The 19,292-nt window shown below is 37.2% G+C and overlaps 3 protein-coding genes across 5 annotated transcripts; 1 reads left to right on the top strand and 2 right to left on the bottom strand.

The window, feature by feature from the left end:
- On the bottom strand, positions 5,943-6,629 carry LOC109728742 (30S ribosomal protein S31, mitochondrial). Its single transcript, XM_020259252.1, has one exon. It carries the CDS (start codon positions 6,562-6,564, stop codon positions 6,262-6,264), a length of 303 nt encoding a protein of 100 aa, XP_020114841.1. The 5' UTR covers positions 6,565-6,629; the 3' UTR covers positions 5,943-6,261.
- LOC109728723 (protein ACCUMULATION AND REPLICATION OF CHLOROPLASTS 6, chloroplastic) lies at positions 8,222-14,718 on the top strand. 3 transcript variants are annotated; one of them, XM_020259224.1, is made up of 8 exons: positions 8,222-8,583; positions 8,658-8,888; positions 9,497-9,721; positions 10,585-10,845; positions 11,239-12,160; positions 13,247-13,383; positions 13,558-13,625; positions 14,034-14,193. In XM_020259224.1, exons 1-8 carry the CDS (start codon positions 8,281-8,283, stop codon positions 14,053-14,055), a joined length of 2,169 nt encoding a protein of 722 aa, XP_020114813.1. In that variant the 5' UTR covers positions 8,222-8,280; the 3' UTR covers positions 14,056-14,193. The 3 variants fall into 3 exon arrangements, with proteins under 3 accessions (XP_020114813.1, XP_020114814.1, XP_020114812.1); XM_020259225.1 differs by having other exon boundaries at positions 13,577-13,625; positions 14,034-14,167; XM_020259223.1 differs by lacking the exon at positions 13,558-13,625 and having other exon boundaries at positions 8,224-8,583; positions 14,034-14,718.
- Positions 15,231-18,446, bottom strand: LOC109728679 (LRR receptor-like serine/threonine-protein kinase FLS2). The gene has a single exon (XM_020259148.1). It carries the CDS (start codon positions 18,444-18,446, stop codon positions 15,504-15,506), a length of 2,943 nt encoding a protein of 980 aa, XP_020114737.1. The 3' UTR covers positions 15,231-15,503.

The following is a 19,292-nucleotide window of genomic DNA, read 5'->3' as shown; positions in this document are numbered from 1 at the left end:
CATGCAGTTGAGAAATGATTTTTAAAATTTTATTATTATTATTATCATTATTATATATATATATATATATGATGGTGAGATTATCTCCAATCTTATTTAAAAAATAATTAAGGAGGTAAGCATATATTTTGTTTAAAGTTACTCTTTTCAACTGCTGCAATTGGAACTGCGGCTAATTTGGACTCTGTAGTTAGACCTTCTTCTGTAGTTCCTAGCACAGCAGTTGAAGTTAGATGCGCCAAACCGAACACCAAATTTGTATTTGCATGTAGTTATAACCGCATGCAACCAAACGACCCCTAATTGACGGGGGATTGAGTCGTTTTCGGCCGTAAATGCTTACTTTTGTTATTTGAATCATCGTGACTTAAATTATCACTAACTCGACATTTTCAAGACACTGTAGTTTATCAACTACGGGCGTAAAAGATAGAAAAGAATATAATAAAGAATTAATATTGCTGTAATTTTTTCATTAGGAGCAGTTTGGTTTGATGTAATTTAAAAAAAGTAATACAATTAGAGATGCATGAGCTGGTATATTTGCATCTTATCCTTTTGGCTATATGTAGAGCGATGCAAACAAATTTTTTTTTTCTGTTTGATTGGTTGCAGTTGAAAATTGCATTTGTCCTTGTCGTGGGCATTTGATTGAACTAAATCGGTGTGTTTATGGTCGAGCTCGATCTAACTGTTATTTAATTGGACTAGGATTATATTTATTCTACTTTTTGTCATATTAGGATAATCAATAATTAACCTGAAAAAGGTCAAATGTTTTATCTTATACCTAAGGTGTTTGGAACGCCTCTAAATATGCGGGCGTGATGCTGATGCAATATCATCTGAGTAGAATATATCTTACTATTATAACAAAATTATTGGGATTATTATAATTATGCTCTAATGTAACATGTCATTATAATATATTTGTGGTTTGATTTTTATATGCCATTTTGTTCTTAAAAAAATTGATTAATATTGTTCTTTCTTAGTTAATTAAAAGGTTAAAAAATATTATTAGATTCAGCTGCTAAACAAAGGATATAGTTATGATTAATCTTAGAATGAAATCTTCAATAACAATAATTAATAAAGCTTTACACTAATTGTTTTTTTTACTTAAAAAGACAAATTATTTGAGTAGTAATTCAAAATTAGTATATATCAAACTACTAAAAATTTGACTAATTTAATCAATTCAAATCTTTTTGTTCTTAATATACAAAATCAGATCAACCCGCAATACTAATAAAATCGAACCGAACAAACTTAAATGAGTCGATTTTGGTATTAATATAGTTTAGTACGATAATTTAGTATTAATTTAGTATAATTAACAAAAAACAAAAATTATCCCACCATTATATCGGATTGTTGGTGCTAATCAAATCACTTAAAGCAAATAAATACAGCATTTATGGGTTTCGATTGTGACTTGATCCAACTAGCCTACGCCACTTCAAAGTTCAAACATGACTCGACCTAACACGACATTCTGTCATTTCGAACGTGACTCGATCTAACCTGACTGTCTGTCACAGAATAAGATATTGTCCCTTTTAAGCCAGCACATTAGATTAAGCTATCTTGAGATGGATTAGAGAAAGATACATGTTCAAAATTTCTAGACTTAAAATAAGGAGAATATTTAAAAACCGTTTCGATTGGAAATTTATTTTAAGAATGGGGAGATTAAAAATAGCATTGACTCAAGATGTTCTGAACAGACAAATTGGGTCAAAGTCAAACCCCCAGGTTAAAAAAAAATGAAAAAAAAAAAATCCTCCAATGGTCATAGTCAAACCCCAGGAAAAAAAAAAATGAAATGACACACACTTAACATAAAGGACTTGTTCAATTGATTAACAAATTAAATGAAGCCGAATTAATATTATCTTAATTTAAAGTCATATTTTTTAGCTCTAGTGATGAAAATAAATTAATATGTATGGAGAATAGATATAGGACTTTTACAATTTTATTTTAATTAATAATACGAAAGATAGAGTGCTCCATTAATGTAATTTAGTCAAATGTAATTATTTATGTTCTCTTATTAGCTTTACTAATAAGTGAAATAAATTTCCAAAATTATTTATTATATATGTAGAATCTATGCTAACTAGTATTTGCTAACCACTACTAGATTGTGTTTGGTTTTTTCCAGAAAAAAAAATTCAAAAAGTTCTTTTTTTCGCTAGAAAGTATTTTTCGTCCATTTGATTTTCAAAAAAAAAAATTCTAAACTTTTTTTTTTCAAATTTTATGGAAAGGTTTTATTTTCGTTTTTTGAACTTTATATTTGAGGTAAAATAAATAATTTTAACATTAGATATAATGCATCTACTCTCGTGAGAAATTTTAAAAAATTCAAATTAGATCGGTTTTCATTACAGAACACTCTCAACTATTTTATATCAACTTCAACAATAAAGATAATATGAAAAAAAAGAAACATAAAGATCATGATTTTCTTTTTTAGGAAACTTTCCTAGTTCCTTGGATCATATGTGACAATGCATGTACTCAACTCACCAGCACAGATTCTAGGTAAAAACATATATGTAAATCCCCCACCTTTGAAATGGATTATTAAAAATTTCATCAAATTTATAGATGATTTGAATAAGTTTTAGGCAAATGAAATTGGAATAATTGAAGGCTAATAACTAAATAGAACCATTAAGTTTTAATAAAGCTTTCAATTTCACTGAGTAAAACAATCCAATCCTAAAAAATTAGAAGTTAATTCAGGTGCCAATCAAAAAACAAAATGGTGAGGGTTCCATTTCTCAAATGCCTATACTTGAGGGGGTCAATATACATTTTTACGTAGGATTTTTTAAAAGGAGGTGCTATGCTCGGCTTTGTAATTCGTGAGGCAAAATAAAAAAGAAAAAGAAAAAAAAAAGGTTATTTAGCCCCAGATTTTTTGGGAAATTATAATTCGTGACTGGTATAGGGTGGGAGGTTTGGGGCAGGGTTCCATGGACAACTTAAAAATTTTAAAATTACATATTAACCATCAAATTTTAAATGTCTTTAAATTCAAATTTCAATTATTTTAAATTAAAATTTATAAAAATTTATTATTTGCAAACATTAATAAATTTTTGTCAAACAGCTTTATAGAATGACTTCAGAACTTTTCATTTAAACTCGCTCTACAATTTTAACCAAAATTAATTCTCCAAACTAAAATTAATTATACAGAAATCACTTTTCTACCTTCATCGTTAAGTTTCAACTTTCATACAAAAAAACACCAGTTTATTAACAAAATGTGCCCCCAAGCAGGGAGCCATCCTTTTCATAAAGAAAGATGGTTTTGGAGTTAAAAATGAATCACAAAGAATTATCTCAAAAAAAAAAAAGAAAAAAAAATAATCACTAAGAAGAGCCTGGTATGCAAGAAATTGGATTTTAAAAGAACAATGTTTATATGACAACTCAGAATTTGCAGGGGTGTATGCATCAATAACTTTCAATGGGTTCTATGCAACCATGTCAAAGGGTCCACACAAAGATAGCCAAGCAAAGTACAACAATTTTTCAGGGGATTTTGGTAGCCAAAGTCAAATTTGATCACATTCGAACCGATATAAGTTCATAGCCGATCTATCACGTCGAGCTTTGGCCGGTTTTTGCATTTGCCAGTTCAACAACCCCAATTTCAGAACAGCAGAAAAGAATTCCGACTCAGTTGTAGAAAAAATCACAGCAGTATCTCGTAGCTGCAAATTACATCTACCGATGAGACTAATCACATGATAATTGCAACCACAATATCATTTGAATGGATTTTTGGATCATGCCCTATCTTAACTAGGCGTCTATTCGACTGGTAATACGTAGGTACAATTATGAGCTTAACGGCAGTCTAAACAGTTTGAACAAAGCCCTAATCTTTTCAATGAAAGATCGAGCAATCGGACACCCATTTGTATGTATCTAGAACCACAAACATCATGCAACATGGAGACATTTTCTGTGTTCAAAAAATAGGCTCAAGAAAAGAATAGCAGCATCAGAATCACGTCAGCCGCCAAACGGATAACAGTAACTAGATCATCTTTTTGATCCACTAAACTTTGTTACAAATGCAGTGTAGTACAAACTCAGACCTGCACTAAGTTTCAAAAGATGCAGTAAGCAATCAACTCGAGGAGGTTTAGACTTGATTCTTCCACCTATAACACCCACCTCAATGAGGTTGATAAAGCTATAAAACCTATAATCTAGCTCATTTTGTACCGCCTAATAAGTTACTTAAGTATACCCTATCTAACCATCTAAATCTTCGATGAAGCTGGTATGTTTCAAGTTGGTTGATGGTTTACAGATCACAGACAATAATGTAATAGCAAGGCAATCTAAATGAGGCATACTCTCAATACAAGCCACGTGCAAAAAGATTATTCCCATACATACTAAGAAGCCCTAAAATTGGAGATGAACTTCGCGTCCTATGAATAGGAAAGGAATATTGCCAGGTTTTCCACTGTCACTACTTATCCTTTTCCTTTATTTACTGAGCATTAGATTTATTAGATTCACGGGAAGCAGAAAGAAATGGTGCTTAACAGCGTACAACAACATTTGTATTCAAATGAAAAGTAGCAATTTTCATATTCTGATGTGAATTCTTCATCAAAAGTGTTGAAATATTTTCAACACTCACAACTCATTTGTCTGGTGAAAGAAATAACATGCTTTAGAAATTTGTCTAAGAGGAATAGAACATCTAAATTCATAGAACAAGCTTCATGTTCCAGGTGATTTATTAGTTATTAAGGAGAAATGAAGATAAATTAAAGCGTGGGCATCAATCTGATTTATCAAGTTGTAAAATTACCCAGCAATTTAGGCTACAAAAGTCTAAAAGTCTCATCAAGTTATCGTCCTAAGAGGAATGCCTAAATAATCGTCCTCTACTACCTGGATATGAAAATTTGATAATACAGATTAAGATTGCTCCTATACCTATAACATCGTGACTGGTGCATTGATTTTAGAATACTCGCACAGAACTACTTATTCATGATTCTCCAAAGAACCAACAAAACGAGAATATTATAAGTGCCAAAGGGGCATTAAGAAAAATCGAGTTGATAGTCTAAAAAAAAAAAGCCACCATAAGCTTTGCACGACCTAACAATGTCAGAGTTAAATACAGAGACACTGTCTTAAGAGTCTCAGATGATGCAGACAGCTAGTACTTTGCAAAGGTGGATGGGTTTAAAAAGAAAATATTTCTGAATAAACATGGTTTTCATACACATTTCAGCAAAATATCATCAAGGCTAAGTAGAGAATTTTGGATTGTCAAAAGTCTTCATTTCACTGTGTTATGGAGGTCATGGAGTGTCACCTGCTAATTCCATTATAAACCTTGTGCTTTCCCATGTAAAATTGTTGATAAGAGACACCTGCTACCACCAGCAAAATGCTCATATTCCATTACTATTAAATTAAGGCCTAGAGGTTCCTCACAGATAACTAGTGTTTGTCTACGGCATTTATGCATTATAAACTGGTTATATGAGTTCTATGACAGTGGAGAAGAGGTACAGTGGAAATAAGGAATCCTTGGGAATTAAGCAATTGATCTATGGGGCTAAAACAAAAGGCCAGATCAACATGCTCAATCTCCTGAAATTGTTAATAGTAGGAATACGATGAAGAGATTTGCTATGTGCCCGATAGGATTGGGAAGTGGAACTAGAGAGCCGATCAGGAGTTTACTAAAGGCGATTAGGTTAGAAAGAAAAATGATTCTGATTTAATCAGGTCTTCATTCAAACATTTATCGTAATACATCGAACCTATTTCCTAGGCATCATAGGTGAGATTCCGCAAAACTCATCATTAATCACCATGCACAATGAAAGCAAAGATTGTTAAGTCAATTGTGATATCTAATAATCGCGATCGACATATGACTTCCAATAAACATATATTCATTGCATGAGCAATTCCTCTATTTCTGTTCCCTCTCTTTATAACTAAAGAGAAAATATAAGCATCTCAAAAATTAGCAAGATTAATACGATGATTGCAATAATCTTGTTATCTATGTTGGTGATATAAGTAATAACAACACCAGCAAGAGAATACTCTACAATGTTCTAACAATCAAACAAACACCTGCTCGATCAAGTCGCAGAACTTAATCCCACGAGAGACGATTTCATACAGTACGAACTAGGAGAGCGGAGTGAGAACCCTAACCCTAATCGAGGACGAGGAGGAGCGGGATCAGATGAGCTTGAAGGGGAGGGGCCACGGGGTCGACCTGGGGACCTCGACCCGGTCCTTGATGCGCTCGATCTTCTTCTCCCGCTTCGGCCGCGCGTTCCCGTACGATCCCTTGAACCGCTTCCCCCGCTTCGTCCTCTTGTCCCCGCGCCCACACGGCACGAACTCTGGCGCCGCCGCCGCCGCCGCCGCCGCCGCCGACGAGGAGGAGGCGGCGAAGGTGGCGGGGGTGGAGAAGGGCATAGGGCGATGGAGCTCGAGGCGCTGCATCGCCCCCCTCGCCACGCACCGCAAAATCGCCATTGGAGAGCTCCGCGAAGGTCCACGCCGCCTTTTCCCGCAAAAGCTTCGAAACAAAGAAGGGTTGTTACGATGATGGGGGTTTTCGTAGGGGCGGAGAGGTCCGGTTCGGTCTAACATTGTGGGTTCGACTTTGGCCGGTCTAACTAGACCGCCGCTGCAACCGAACCGGTTATGAGATGACCCGGCTTGAACCTGGTTCGTTAGCCATGGACCACGAGTCCATGACTGTGTCAACAATGTTTTTTTTTTTCTTTTCTTTTCTTTTTTTTTTCCTTTTCTAACCCCTAAAAATCTTAAACCCTAATAAATAGTAGGCTATTATTTGTTAAATAAAAAATTAAGAAATAATATCTAATATACTTTTAAAATTTTAAAAATATTAAAAATATTTCACTTCGTTTGGAATTTGAGGGAGATTGCGTTATGTGCGGCGAGAAAGTACGTTGGAATAATACTCTATTTGTTTCGGTACATAATATTGCATTTAGCATATCGCGATGAGTCGGTTAGGATATATTTTCTGCGATTCCATCGAAAAACACAGAAATATATCCCTATATATATTTTCCTCAACTTCATTTTATCTAATAGCATTAGATAGAGCTCAATATCAAACTAAGCTTAAAAAATCTTTATTGATTTTTAAAAATTTCTTCAAATATTCCAAAACCTTGGAATTTTCTAATGTGATTTCTGATTTAGAAGGGTATTATAATAATTTCAAAACAAATTCAAAAATTTTGAATAATAGTTAGAGATAAATAAACAAAACTCCCTTTTTCGATTATTACAATCCTTAAACTAAATAACCAAGCTTTCTTATACTTCTGCTGTCAAATTGCTAGTAATAAATCTCGTCATTAAGTTAACTATAATTAAAATTTTTCTAACACTGCTGCTTTTGAGATGGTTATGTGAATTTCAGTTCTAGAGTTTGTAAAATATAATAATAAATTTTTGGGGCTTTTGATTGTATAGTTTATTTTTATAATGACAATTTTATTAATAAATTATCACGCAACAGAGATAATTAGAAACTCGTGTATTCTTATTAATATGCTACTATAATAATTTTTATTAAGTATGAGAATAAGAATACCTCTTAAACTATGATAAAATCTAGTATTTTTACTAGTTGGGAATCTACAATAATTCTACTATATCACTACCCAACTTGAGTTGAATATTAATAATTTGAATATTTTTAATAGAATATATAAAAGATTCGCGAAATATTATAAATTGTGGACCAAACAGTTAGAAATACAATAAAAAATTTGAATTCAAGTACCAAAAAAATCTTTTAAATTTTAAATAATCAAAAATCAAAATGAAATGTACTTTCTAACTGTTTGGTCCACAATTTATAATATTTCGCGGGCTGAGATTTCTGAATTAATCTTCTTAATTTTTTTCTTGGACAGGAACTCCTTTAACTTTTAACTTTTTAAAATCAAGTAATTTATCAACTGCCTCAAGCGCAAGTGACAAAGGACTTACTAGTTGGTACCCGAGGTCCAAAATAATTTTAGTCAAAAAATATTAAATTTATTAATCATTTTATTAAAGTTAATAATTTTAATTATTTTCAATAAATAAACTAAACTAACAAAGAGTTAATTAAAAAAAAAAAAAATCATCAAAACTCGAGACACTCCAAAAAAGAGTTCGAACTCCGCCCCCTCCCCCTCTTCTCCCCCTTCTCCGCCTCCTCCCATGGAGGCTCTAAACCCTCTCCTTCCCCCACCTCCCCTCCTCCGCAAACCCCATTTTTTCCCCACCAAGCTCCGCAAACCCTCCTCTTTCTCCTCCAAACCCTACACCCGCTCCACCATTTGCCGCTCCAGCAAATGGGCCGAGCGCCTCCTCGGCGACTTCCACTTCCTCCCCTCCACCTCCGCCCCCGACTCTCCGCCGCCATCCGCCGCCGCCTCCAACGCCGCCCTCCTCTCCCTCTTCCCCCCCTCCGCCGCCGCTGCCTCCGATCGCGCCATCCCCCTCCCCATCGACTTCTACAAGGTCGATTCGACCCTCGTCCCTTTGATCCGAAACCCTAGTTCGTTTTCGTGATCCCTATCGTTTGTTCCGCGCAGATCCTTGGGGCGGAGCCGCATTTCCTCGCCGACGGGATCCGGAGGGCCTTCGAGGCGCGGTTGTCGAAGCCGCCGCAGTACGGGTTCAGCGCCGAGGCGCTCATCGGGCGGCGGCAGATCCTTCAGGCCGCTTGCGATGCCCTGTCGAATCCGAGCTCCCGCAGCGACTACAATCGCGGGCTTGTTGAGGACAATGAGGCCACTGCTATTGTGGATGTGTCGTGGGACAAGGTATTTGTGTTTTTGCTACTTAACTTCAAAGTTATCATCTTTTTGTTTGTTTCTTCTCATTAGCTTGCTACATCTCACTTTTTCTTTGGCCACATTATCAGTTGAACTTTATGTTCTACAATAATCCTACGCAAAATCTCCATTAGTTCACAATTCCCAAGACCATGTTACAAGCTTAAGAATTTTTATTAGAGAAAAAAAAAAATGGGGAGAATTGGCTGGTGTAGTGAGCAAAAGATAGTTCAACATTTCAAACCTTCTTATGCAAATGACACTCTTGTAGTCTTGTGAGGTTTGCTATTGAGTTTGACTTTAGTGAGTTCAAGATTCCAAAGATTTCTAGCTGATGCTAGGGATATTCTCATCATCCCTGCATGGCGGTGGCTGCCAAAGGATAGTAATTCTGCTCAAAAGAAGTCTAATGGACGAGTTAGATGAAAATCTCAAATTGTTCTTAACCACACCGGATATTGGTGATTACTCTAGAAGTAATGGATCAATGGATGGTTTGACAAAATAAACAGAAGTTTAGTATAGAAAGTGAAAACAAAAGTCTAGTGTAGGAAAGTGTAATGGGTAGAATGCTGAAGGGTAATTTTGTCGAGCAGGTTCCAGGTGCTCTTTGTGTGCTGCAGGAGGCTGGTGAGACGGAGGTGGTGCTTAAGATTGGTGGGGACCTGCTGCTTGAGAGGCTGCCTAAGCCTTTCAAGCAGGACGTGGTGCTGGCGATGGCTTTGGCTTATGTGGACCTATCAAGGGATGCGATGGCATTGAGTCCGCCGGATTTTGTTAAGTGCTGTGAGGTGCTCGAGAGGGCTCTGAAGCTCTTGCAGGTAAAAATCTTATATCATTTTCATGGTTTTTAGTGAGTTTTCACTCAATGGTATTATTATTCTTTGTACTTATGGAATCAAATGCCCACTACAGCTATGTAAGCTGTATTACTACAAAGCACGTAATGTATGTGTGATGAACCTATAATGTGTTTACTTTAAGAATATATTAGATGGCATGCCCCCAATTGAGAGCTTTCGAGTTGTCTGAAGCATGTAATAACTGGTATGCTAGTTGTTATTCACTGAGGCATCATTCACCGATGCCTTCTCAACTTAAAACTATGTTTTACGAATGGTTTAAATCTCTGAAAAAATTGTTGAATTGAAATGACATTCTAGTTCCCCTACATACTTTGCTGAAGCTTCTGTAATTATTTTTTTCAGGATAGTATGGTCTTGCTAAATGAGCTTAACAGAAAAATACAATTATGAATAATGAGGGCTGTTCTTATTTATTTTATTTATTTTTGCGACATTATTAGGAGTAGATAACTGGAAAGACAAAAGCACTGTAGATAGCAATAGTAAAACGTGAAGCTCCTTTATCTTCTATCTGTTAACTTCCAGCATGAAATTTATCACTTTATCTAAAAATTTAAAACAATGTACACCATCCAATTAGTTGAAATCTTGCCTAATTAAGAGCACTGTGTTTTGTTCTCAAATAAACTAATTAGTGTAAAGTATGAGGAAGTGGGTTGTTTAGCTTCTTCTAGCTCTCCAAACTTTCTTCAAATAAGGGAGACGGGAGACGGAGAAGGTGGATATATTAGCCAAGTTGTTATTCTTTCATGTTTCTGTTACTGCTTAGGAAGAAGGATTCTTGGTACTCTTTTACTAAGAGATAAAGTTTGATGTAGGAGGAAGGTGCAAGCAACCTTGCACCAGATCTTCTGGTACAGATTGATGAAACTCTAGAAGAGATTACCCCTCGTTGTGTTCTTGAGCTTCTTGCATTGCCCCTTGATGGAGAGAACCAAATTAAGCGCGAGGAAGGTCTTCGTGGTGTGCGCAACATTTTATGGACTGTTGGTAAGGGAGGTGCTGCTGCTATTGGTGGAAGATTCACTCGTGAAGACTTCATGAATGAAGCTTTCCTACGCATGACTTCAGCTGAGCAGGTTAATATGGCCATTTTCTACTTGTTTTGTGCATATCAATATCTTGCAGAAGTGCTCTTTGAGTTGAGTTTGAGGAATCATTAGAAGTGCGTGTGTGTTTTTGGGGTTTTTTTTGTTTTAACTAAAGATTTCTCGGCAGCTTCTAATTGTAGCAGCAAAAGCTTCAAATTGGAGCTTTTGTTTTTTTGTTCAAGCTCATTTCAGTTTCTTACCACAACAAAAGCTCTAAATTTTTTTTATTCGCCAAATGCTTGGCTAACACCTTTTTGGAGTAGAGAAGCTGCTCAAGAAGCAGTCAACAAGTACTAAAAAGTCAACGTCTTTGTTGCTTTCAGAATCCTACATGGATCCCTTTCTGAATTTTACACCCTTTTTCTTCTTTGTTATGTAAAGATAGACCTTTTCACTGCAACACCGAGCAGTATACCGCCAGAGAGGTTCGAAGTCTACAGTGTGGCGCTTGCCTATGTTGCCCAAGCTGTTATCAGCAAGAAGCCATATCTTATCTTGACTGCTGAGGGTTTTATTAAAGAACTACAGAGTTCAGACAATGAAATAGATCTTGCACTAGAGAGGGGCCTTTGCTCCCTTCTTGTAGGAGACCTTGACAATTGCCGCAAGTGGCTGGGCATAGACAATGAAAACTCACAATACAGAGATCCTGAAATTGTAGAATTCATCGTGGATAACTCCTACATCGATCAAGATAATGATCTCCTTCCCGGGGTTTGCAAACTGTTAGAGACTTGGCTGGTGGAAGTGGTTTTCCCTCGATGTAGAGATACTGAAGATATACAATTTAGGCTTGGAGATTACTATGATGACCCCACGGTATTAAGGCATTTGGAGAGGATGGAAGGTGGCGGTAGTTCTCCTCTTGCTGCAGCCGCTGCCATTGCTAAAATTGGGGCTGAGGCTACTGCTGCGCTGGGTACTGTTAAATCCAGTGCTCTTCAGGCATTTAGAAAGGTGTTTCCGCCTGTTGACAAGGAAGAAAATTCAATTCTAGATGAACCCAATAATGGCCATGAATCTGAACCTGTTACTAAACTACAATCAGAAGGGTTAACAGGAGGAATAGATCAAGAAAATTCAAATTTTCAATCTGAGGCTATTGGTAAGCAAAACTCTGCAGATCCTCATGAGCAAGATTTGACATATTATACAAAAGATGCAACTGTGAAGATTATGTCCGCGGGAGTGGTGGTAGTTTTATTAACGGTGGCCGGTATGAAGTATTTACCTCGTAGACGCTGGTTTCCTGTTGCTAAGAAGGAGCTTGGATCTGCAATGGCCGCCAATGTTGTTGATTTAGGTAATGCTCGAGACTCATATTCCTTCTCTTCTGGACAAGAGTGTTCCTCAAAGATGTTTCAGGAATAATGTATTTTTGCCACTTGCAAATGATTCTATATTTTATTGTAAACTTTGTTCAAGCATATTTTGTGCTGCATTACCAGCTAAGTTTTTATGATTGAAATGGTATTGTTGAGGAAGTGAATTCATCTAGTGGCTTAACAATTTTGCATAAACTACATATCAATGTATTTCTCTAATCTGATGTCACTGTGTGTTGCTTCTTGCATCTAATTTTGTAGAGAATGTCATTCTAGGTTATGTTGTTTCCTTCTAGTTAAGCCTCTCATTTTATTCAATTTGTGGTTGTATACTTGTACATGTTCTTAGATGCTCACATATGTATTTTTTAAAGAATAGCCTCTTCTGTTCTCGTTGGTGCTTTCATCTGAAAATAAGGCGGTGATGGTACTCAAATTCTATATTAGAAAAAAGCCAAGGTGATGATGAGTTGCTGTTATGGTATGTCATGGTCTACACTAATCTGAAGGTGTTATATAGTCAATGATGTGTAGACGAAGTATATAAAAGGAGACAAAAATTTAAGGATTATTAAATTTGACATGAATTGAAGTCCGCATGATGGGTTGAAAAGGCTTTCAAATATTAGTCAGGTTGCCAATGACTTGATTAAATAATGAATCACTAACTAAATATAGTTTAGACAAAGCTTGAGGCCTATGGTCATTTTGAGTTTTTATTTTCGTTCCGTATTTTCTTTTTTGATCCGGTTGAGGAAAGTCATTGATACTTGGAACAAATGAAAAGAAAAAAAAATACTGTGCTATTAAGAACAATCAATGTGCTAAAAATTTGCTGTAGCAATGGGAGTAGCACTCTGCAAATGCATGCAATGGAACGTGTCTTTATTGTTGCTCAGCCTTAGACCAATGTTTTTATTTTACTAGTTATGCATAAATTTTATTACCTATTTGAATCCCAAAAGTTTAATTGCTGTGTGTGTTGGTATGCTTTAAAGTCGCCTCTTTCTCCATCTTAAGCTTTGGCATTTACTAGCTTGTCATGTTGTTTTGCTGCGGTAAAGGTGTTCCTGTTGATGAGAATTTGACAGAGGAAGTGCCTAGAATGGATGCGAGGCTAGCAGAAACTCTTGTTCGCAAGTGGCAAAACATTAAATCCCTTGCCCTTGGACCTGATCATTCTCTTGCACAGCTTAAAGAGGTTAGATGTTTCAAATTTTCTTTTTTAAATTATCATTGATTGCGATTACTTTAAATAAGAAAAAGTGTCATACGCTGGGTGGTGGAGGTTGAAAGTTAACAACACATTGCATTCGGGGACGGCATCCTCATACGATCATACATGAGTTTGTTATTGCTAATCTTTTGGCACCAGGATTTGTTTTATTTGATAGGAGGAAAGTGGTTTATAACCACCGAAGTTGTGAGCTGCTGTTCGGAAAGGTGAGGTCTTGTTATGGTGACATATAACATTTCTAATTAGCCTAATTCTTGACTAATGGGACTAGATTATCCTTGGTGATGGTAATAGGTGTAAACAAATAACTGCATTCCACGAGTCTTCTGTAAGAATGAGTTGCTAAACTACTTCCTACAATTCTTTGCATTTGATGTTTTAGGCAGAAGATTTGAGGTAGAGTAATATAAAAACATAATGGCAGTGGAGCAGATGACTTTTCTTGCTTTGCGACAGTTAATCTAATGGTGATTCCATAATTTGGTTACTCATTCTTATCCCATAACCACAAAACAAACTGCGCCTAGTAGAATTGGTTTCAGGGATTTCTTCAATTGCTTTGTTTGAATATATATGTACATAATACACCCATTCGTCTTGAAATGCATTGCCAGGTACTTGAAGGCCGGATGCTGAAGATATGGACTGATCGGGTGGCCGAGATCGCGCAGCACGGTTGGTTCTGGGAGTACACCCTATTGGGCGTCACCATCGATAGTGTGACCGTCTCCTTAGACGGCCGTCGGGCGACTGTGGAGGCGACAATCGAGGAAGCGGCAAAATTGACCGACGTGGCTCACTCGGAGCACAACGATTCCTACACTGCCACATACACTACCAGGTATGAGATGTCTCATTCGAATACTGGGTGGAAGATAACAGAGGGAGCAGTTCTGAAATCATAGATTACAACTCTTCTTTTTCTGTAAATAATAATCCTACTAGTTATTAAATTATGCATCTGTTTTGTTGTGGTCAAAGTTCTCAAGCTCGCCCGATCACTATCCAATATTTAGAGTTTTATCCTCGAATGATATCATGGTTTGTTGTCTATTAGTGAACTGATGTTGTATTGCAGTTCTGTTTATAGTGCTTTCTGTAAGATTCAATCGGTAGATACTTAGCTGAACACCGTAGAATCAATTGATTGAATAGTAGAGTTGGAATAAATTTTGTGCTCTGGAATATCCATGTTCAAGATTAGGTATAAATTTTTGGTATAAATTCTGAGCCTGTTTGGCCTGGTTGGAGATCGTAAGCTTGCTTGTGTTGTTGAATAAAAGTTTATAAGCTTTTGTCTTTGGGCTCAAAAGCTTATTTCTGTTTTTTGCTGCAATAAAAGTTTCAGCTTCCTTTTTCTTTTTCCGTTATTTTTTTGCTCTCGTACCTGTAATCACCATTAGCAGTATGTTTGGCAAACATGAAATCTTATTACTTTTATTACGATTAGAAGTGGAACTAACATTCTGAGGTCAAAAGGCAGTATTTGCTATTTGGAATTTTTGCTACTGCTGCAGTGAGAAGTTAGTGGAAAACACCTGATGTCACTAAGGGTGCGTTTAGCTTGACGAAACTTTTTGAGTTCCACCCATGAATTACACTTCTTCTGCGAATGACACCAACCATCAAATTGGAGCCTTTGATCTCAGTATGTTGGTAAACAAAGAGAACTATAATAAAAGACACTGCTTTGGAGAGAGGTATCTTATGTAGTCTAGTCAGATGAAATGCACTACTTTAGAGCAAGACATGAAGATAGATAGATACACAAAAAAGCATATACTGAAATAGAAATTTTTTTTTTTTCCCCCGAGCCGTTCTACGAACTTACATTTCGAAATCTGCTATTTATTGTTTTGAGTTTGCCTAGAAAATTTTCAAAACCAAGGTAACGATCAGGCAACATATATACTCCAAATTATTGTAATGGATAGTACGGCACATTATTACAAGATACATGTGGTGCAGTTGAGATGACAAACTCCACGCCAAATAAAAACGAGAAACACAACACAAAATAAGTCTGAAATAAGGAAACAGCGAGATGGTATATAAACCTTATAAGGTGCCATTAGCCTACTCCTTCAAGAAATAGGTCTTTCTCCACCAGTTTTTCTGTTCAATCTCTTCCAACTTAACACGACCATCACGTATATATTATCGAATAATTTATCAATCATTTGAAAATAAGCAATCCTCCACGATCTTCGGAATAGTAGAACAACATACACGCTCCAAAATCCAGCGATAAATCCTAGAACCATCCCAACGTATAACCATACAGCTTCATTATAGTCGTCTCTTTTAGTATAAGGGTTTGCGTCATCTTTGGAACAGTTATGTTTAATCGGAGGTCCACAAAGATAATAATTGCCTGTATAGATTGACGGATCGTTGAGCCGGTCCAATTGACTCCCCGTCGGAATACGCCCTGATAAGTTGTTGTAGGATAGATTCAAGTGGCTCAAGAAGGTCAAATCCGATAAGCTTTGCGGAATAGCGCCTGAAAGCTCATTTAGTGAGAGGTCAAGAGATTCCAAGTAATGCATGTCACCTATTTTTTCCGGTATCCGTCCTGTTAAATGGTTCGTCGATAAGTTCAAACTTTGCAGTAGGTGAAGTGCTGCTATTTCTTCGGGGATTTGTCCACTTAGATTGTTTCCTGAGAGGTCGATAATCTTGACAAGGTAGAGGATGGTCGAGTACTGAAATTCATTCCCTTTCATTATAAGAAGTAAATTATCCCTAAAGTCAAAAAGGATGTCCGTGTCTTGGCCAATCGTATATCCGCCTCGAATATAATCTGCGAGTGGAGGGATTATAGCACTAAAATTGCCAAAAGAACGCGGTACTGGTCCCGACAGATTGTTATGCGCAAGATCTAGAACATGGAGGTATGGCAGTCGTGCCAACACATTAGGAATATTGCCGGAAAACATATTTGATCGCAACTGTACAAATACTAGATCCTGCAGGCTCTCACCTACCCAAGCTGGGATCTGTCCTGAGAACCTGTTTCTACTCAGGTCAAGCAAAATTAGATCCGTGCAATGCTGTAAAGATGTAGGGATTTCTCCGTAGAAGCGATTGTCGTTGAGATGTAACGATGTAAGGAAGCTCAATGAGCCAATGGAAGCTGGAATTTCACCGGAAAGGTTATTCATCGACAAATCCAAGATTTGGAGATTTGAGCTCTGCCAACATAGAGGTAGTTTTCCCGATAAAGAGTTCTTCGACAGATCCAAGATCGTCAGATATTCCAAGTCACACATATATGATGGGATACTTCCATTAATCATATTGCTCGACAGAAATAAAAAATTTAATGACGGAATATCTAAGGATAGTGGAAGTGGCCCTGAAAGAGAATTTTCAGAGAGGTCTAATAAGTAGAGGTGATTCGGCAAAGATGACGGTATTGGACCTTCGATTCGATTGGACCGCAAAACAAGCCTTGAGAATTGCAAAGATAACGGCAATTCGCCTACGAGTTGATTATACGAGAGATCTACCATACTTGCTGACGAGTTCCAGAACCACTCAGGCACGGTGCCTGAGATGCTCGTGTTCGATAAATCCACCTCGTCGAGCTGCGTCTGCCATCGGAGCCATGCCGGAAACCGGGATCCTAATTCACAGGAGCCTAACATAAGAACCATGAGCTGAAACGGAGGAACCCAGTTCTCGTCGACATCGATGACCAACGAATTGGAGGAGAGCAAAATCGCCTTCAAGTTGGATAGGTTGGCGAAATGAGCTTCGGATACAACACCTTGCAAGGAGTTAAAAGAAAGATCCAACGAACGTAGATTCGAAAGGTTCCGGATTCCAAAAGGAATGGTTCCAACAAGTGAATTGTTGCTCAGATAAACAGCGCTCACATTCTCCAACTGCTCTAGCCACCCGGATAAATTCCCTCGAAGCTCGTTATTTTCCAAATTCAACATCTCAAGGCTCTTCCATGAGCAGCGCGATGTCTCTACCACTTGTGCAACATCTCCGCCGATGCGAAGATTGTTCAACTCAACGACTCGCAAATTACACAAGTTTCGGAGCGATTCAGGTACGGTACCGTCGAGACGATTGTATCCTAAAAGCAGGTTGCTAAGAGAAGCCAAGTTTCCGAGAGCGTCGGGAATCTTTCCATGAAATCCACAATAATTTAGATCTAGATAGGAAAGGTCGGTAAGGTTCGACAACCAAGCAGGCACGGGGACACCGAAGGGACCATTTGCTCCAAGTTCAAGGATCCTTAGGGATGTAAAGTTGACATGAGACAAAGAGTACGGGATGTTACTAAGACTACAGGTCACCAAAGACAACTCAATTATGTACTTCAGCTTGTTAATGTGTTGCAACCAATCCGCAGCACCAGATAGATTCACCCCGCTCATGGCGAGATATCTGAGAGAAGATAAACGAGAGAGCCACGAAAGGTCACGAACGCTGGGGCCGTTGGAAAGGAAAGCGAATTCTAAGACAAGAGTGTGGAGACGGGAGAGATTGCCCAGTGAAGGAGGCGGTGCACCTACGAATAAGCTCGACCAGGAGAGATCGAGAAAGCGAAGATTAAAGAGATCTCCAAGTTGCTGAGGTATTCTGCCGCTAAATTCACAAAAGGAGAGATCAAGATGCGTCAGATTATTAAATGAACGGATGAATTCCGGGACGGTGCTTCCGGCGAAATAGTTCCCGCTAAGATCGAGGTGAACTAGATGATGTAAAACAATCAAGGAAGGATCGATCTCACCGCGCAGCTCATAAAGCGACGAGTTCATGTAGTCTTGATCCATGTAGTTGTTTCGAAGGTTGAGCTTCACGGCGTGGCCGGTGTTGTCGTCGCAGGCTACTCCGTTCCAACTGCAGCAGTCCCGACCTGCCCATGAAGACAAGCGGTTGCCGGCGTCGATAACGCCGGCTTTGAAGGCGAGGAGCGCCTTCCTTTCGGTCTCGAAGCATGCGCTTGTTGGGATGGCTTGATGATAGCCTAAAACACAGAGTGTGAGAACAAGTAGGTAACGGTGCATGGTTGCAGTGGTGCTGATCCTCGTTACTTTTCTCTCTCTGTCTCTTTGCTATCTTTTTGTCCTTGCTTAAGCATAGTTACTAATAGTAATATTTTCCTTAAAACTTTACAAATATCTTATTTACTTTGGAGGACCAAAATACCTATGCTGATTTTAAAAAATCTCTTCAAATATTCTCATTTCTCCAAGGAAATACCTATGCTGTGTGGGAATTGAGTTATTTAGAAAAATATTTTAGTAATTTCAAGAGGATAAATTTAAAAATTTTGAATATTAGTTGGGGATAAATAAAAAAAAAGCCCACAAAAATATAGCTGTGTTTTTGTTAAAAAAAAAATTAAAGCAATATTTAAAAAAACAGAACACACGCGCACATAAAAAAAAAAAAAAAAAAAGAGGAGGAAAACAGAATAAAACGAATATCTATGCAATATTATCTAATCTCCTTAGACACTTTTATGATCATATATTTTTTTTGCGGAGAGAAAAATAGCATGTTATCCATTTTATTCATTTCTTTTATAAATAAATTAAATTATAAAGTAATTAGTATTCGAACTTAAAACTACAGGTGCTAATCATCAAGCTCTTTTGCTACTTGCACTAAGGACGATCGGTGATATTTTTATAGTCTTATTATTGATTTAAAATTTTATTTGTATGTGAACTTAGTTTTCCACGTGCTAAGATAAATAATATTGACGAAAAAAATGTGGAATTTTGACTATAATTTATTGACCATAGCATTAAACGACATGGCCAAAAAAAATCCTCCAACGAATTAAGCTGGAAAATATATAACGTATGGAAGGGGCAAAAGACTCCAAGTTGATCATGATAAAAATA

This window comes from Ananas comosus, linkage group 24 (assembly GCF_001540865.1).
Source record: "Ananas comosus cultivar F153 linkage group 24, ASM154086v1, whole genome shotgun sequence".
NCBI classification, from domain to species: Eukaryota; Viridiplantae; Streptophyta; class Magnoliopsida; order Poales; family Bromeliaceae; genus Ananas; species Ananas comosus.
This window is presented reverse-complemented; position numbering and strand designations above follow the sequence as displayed.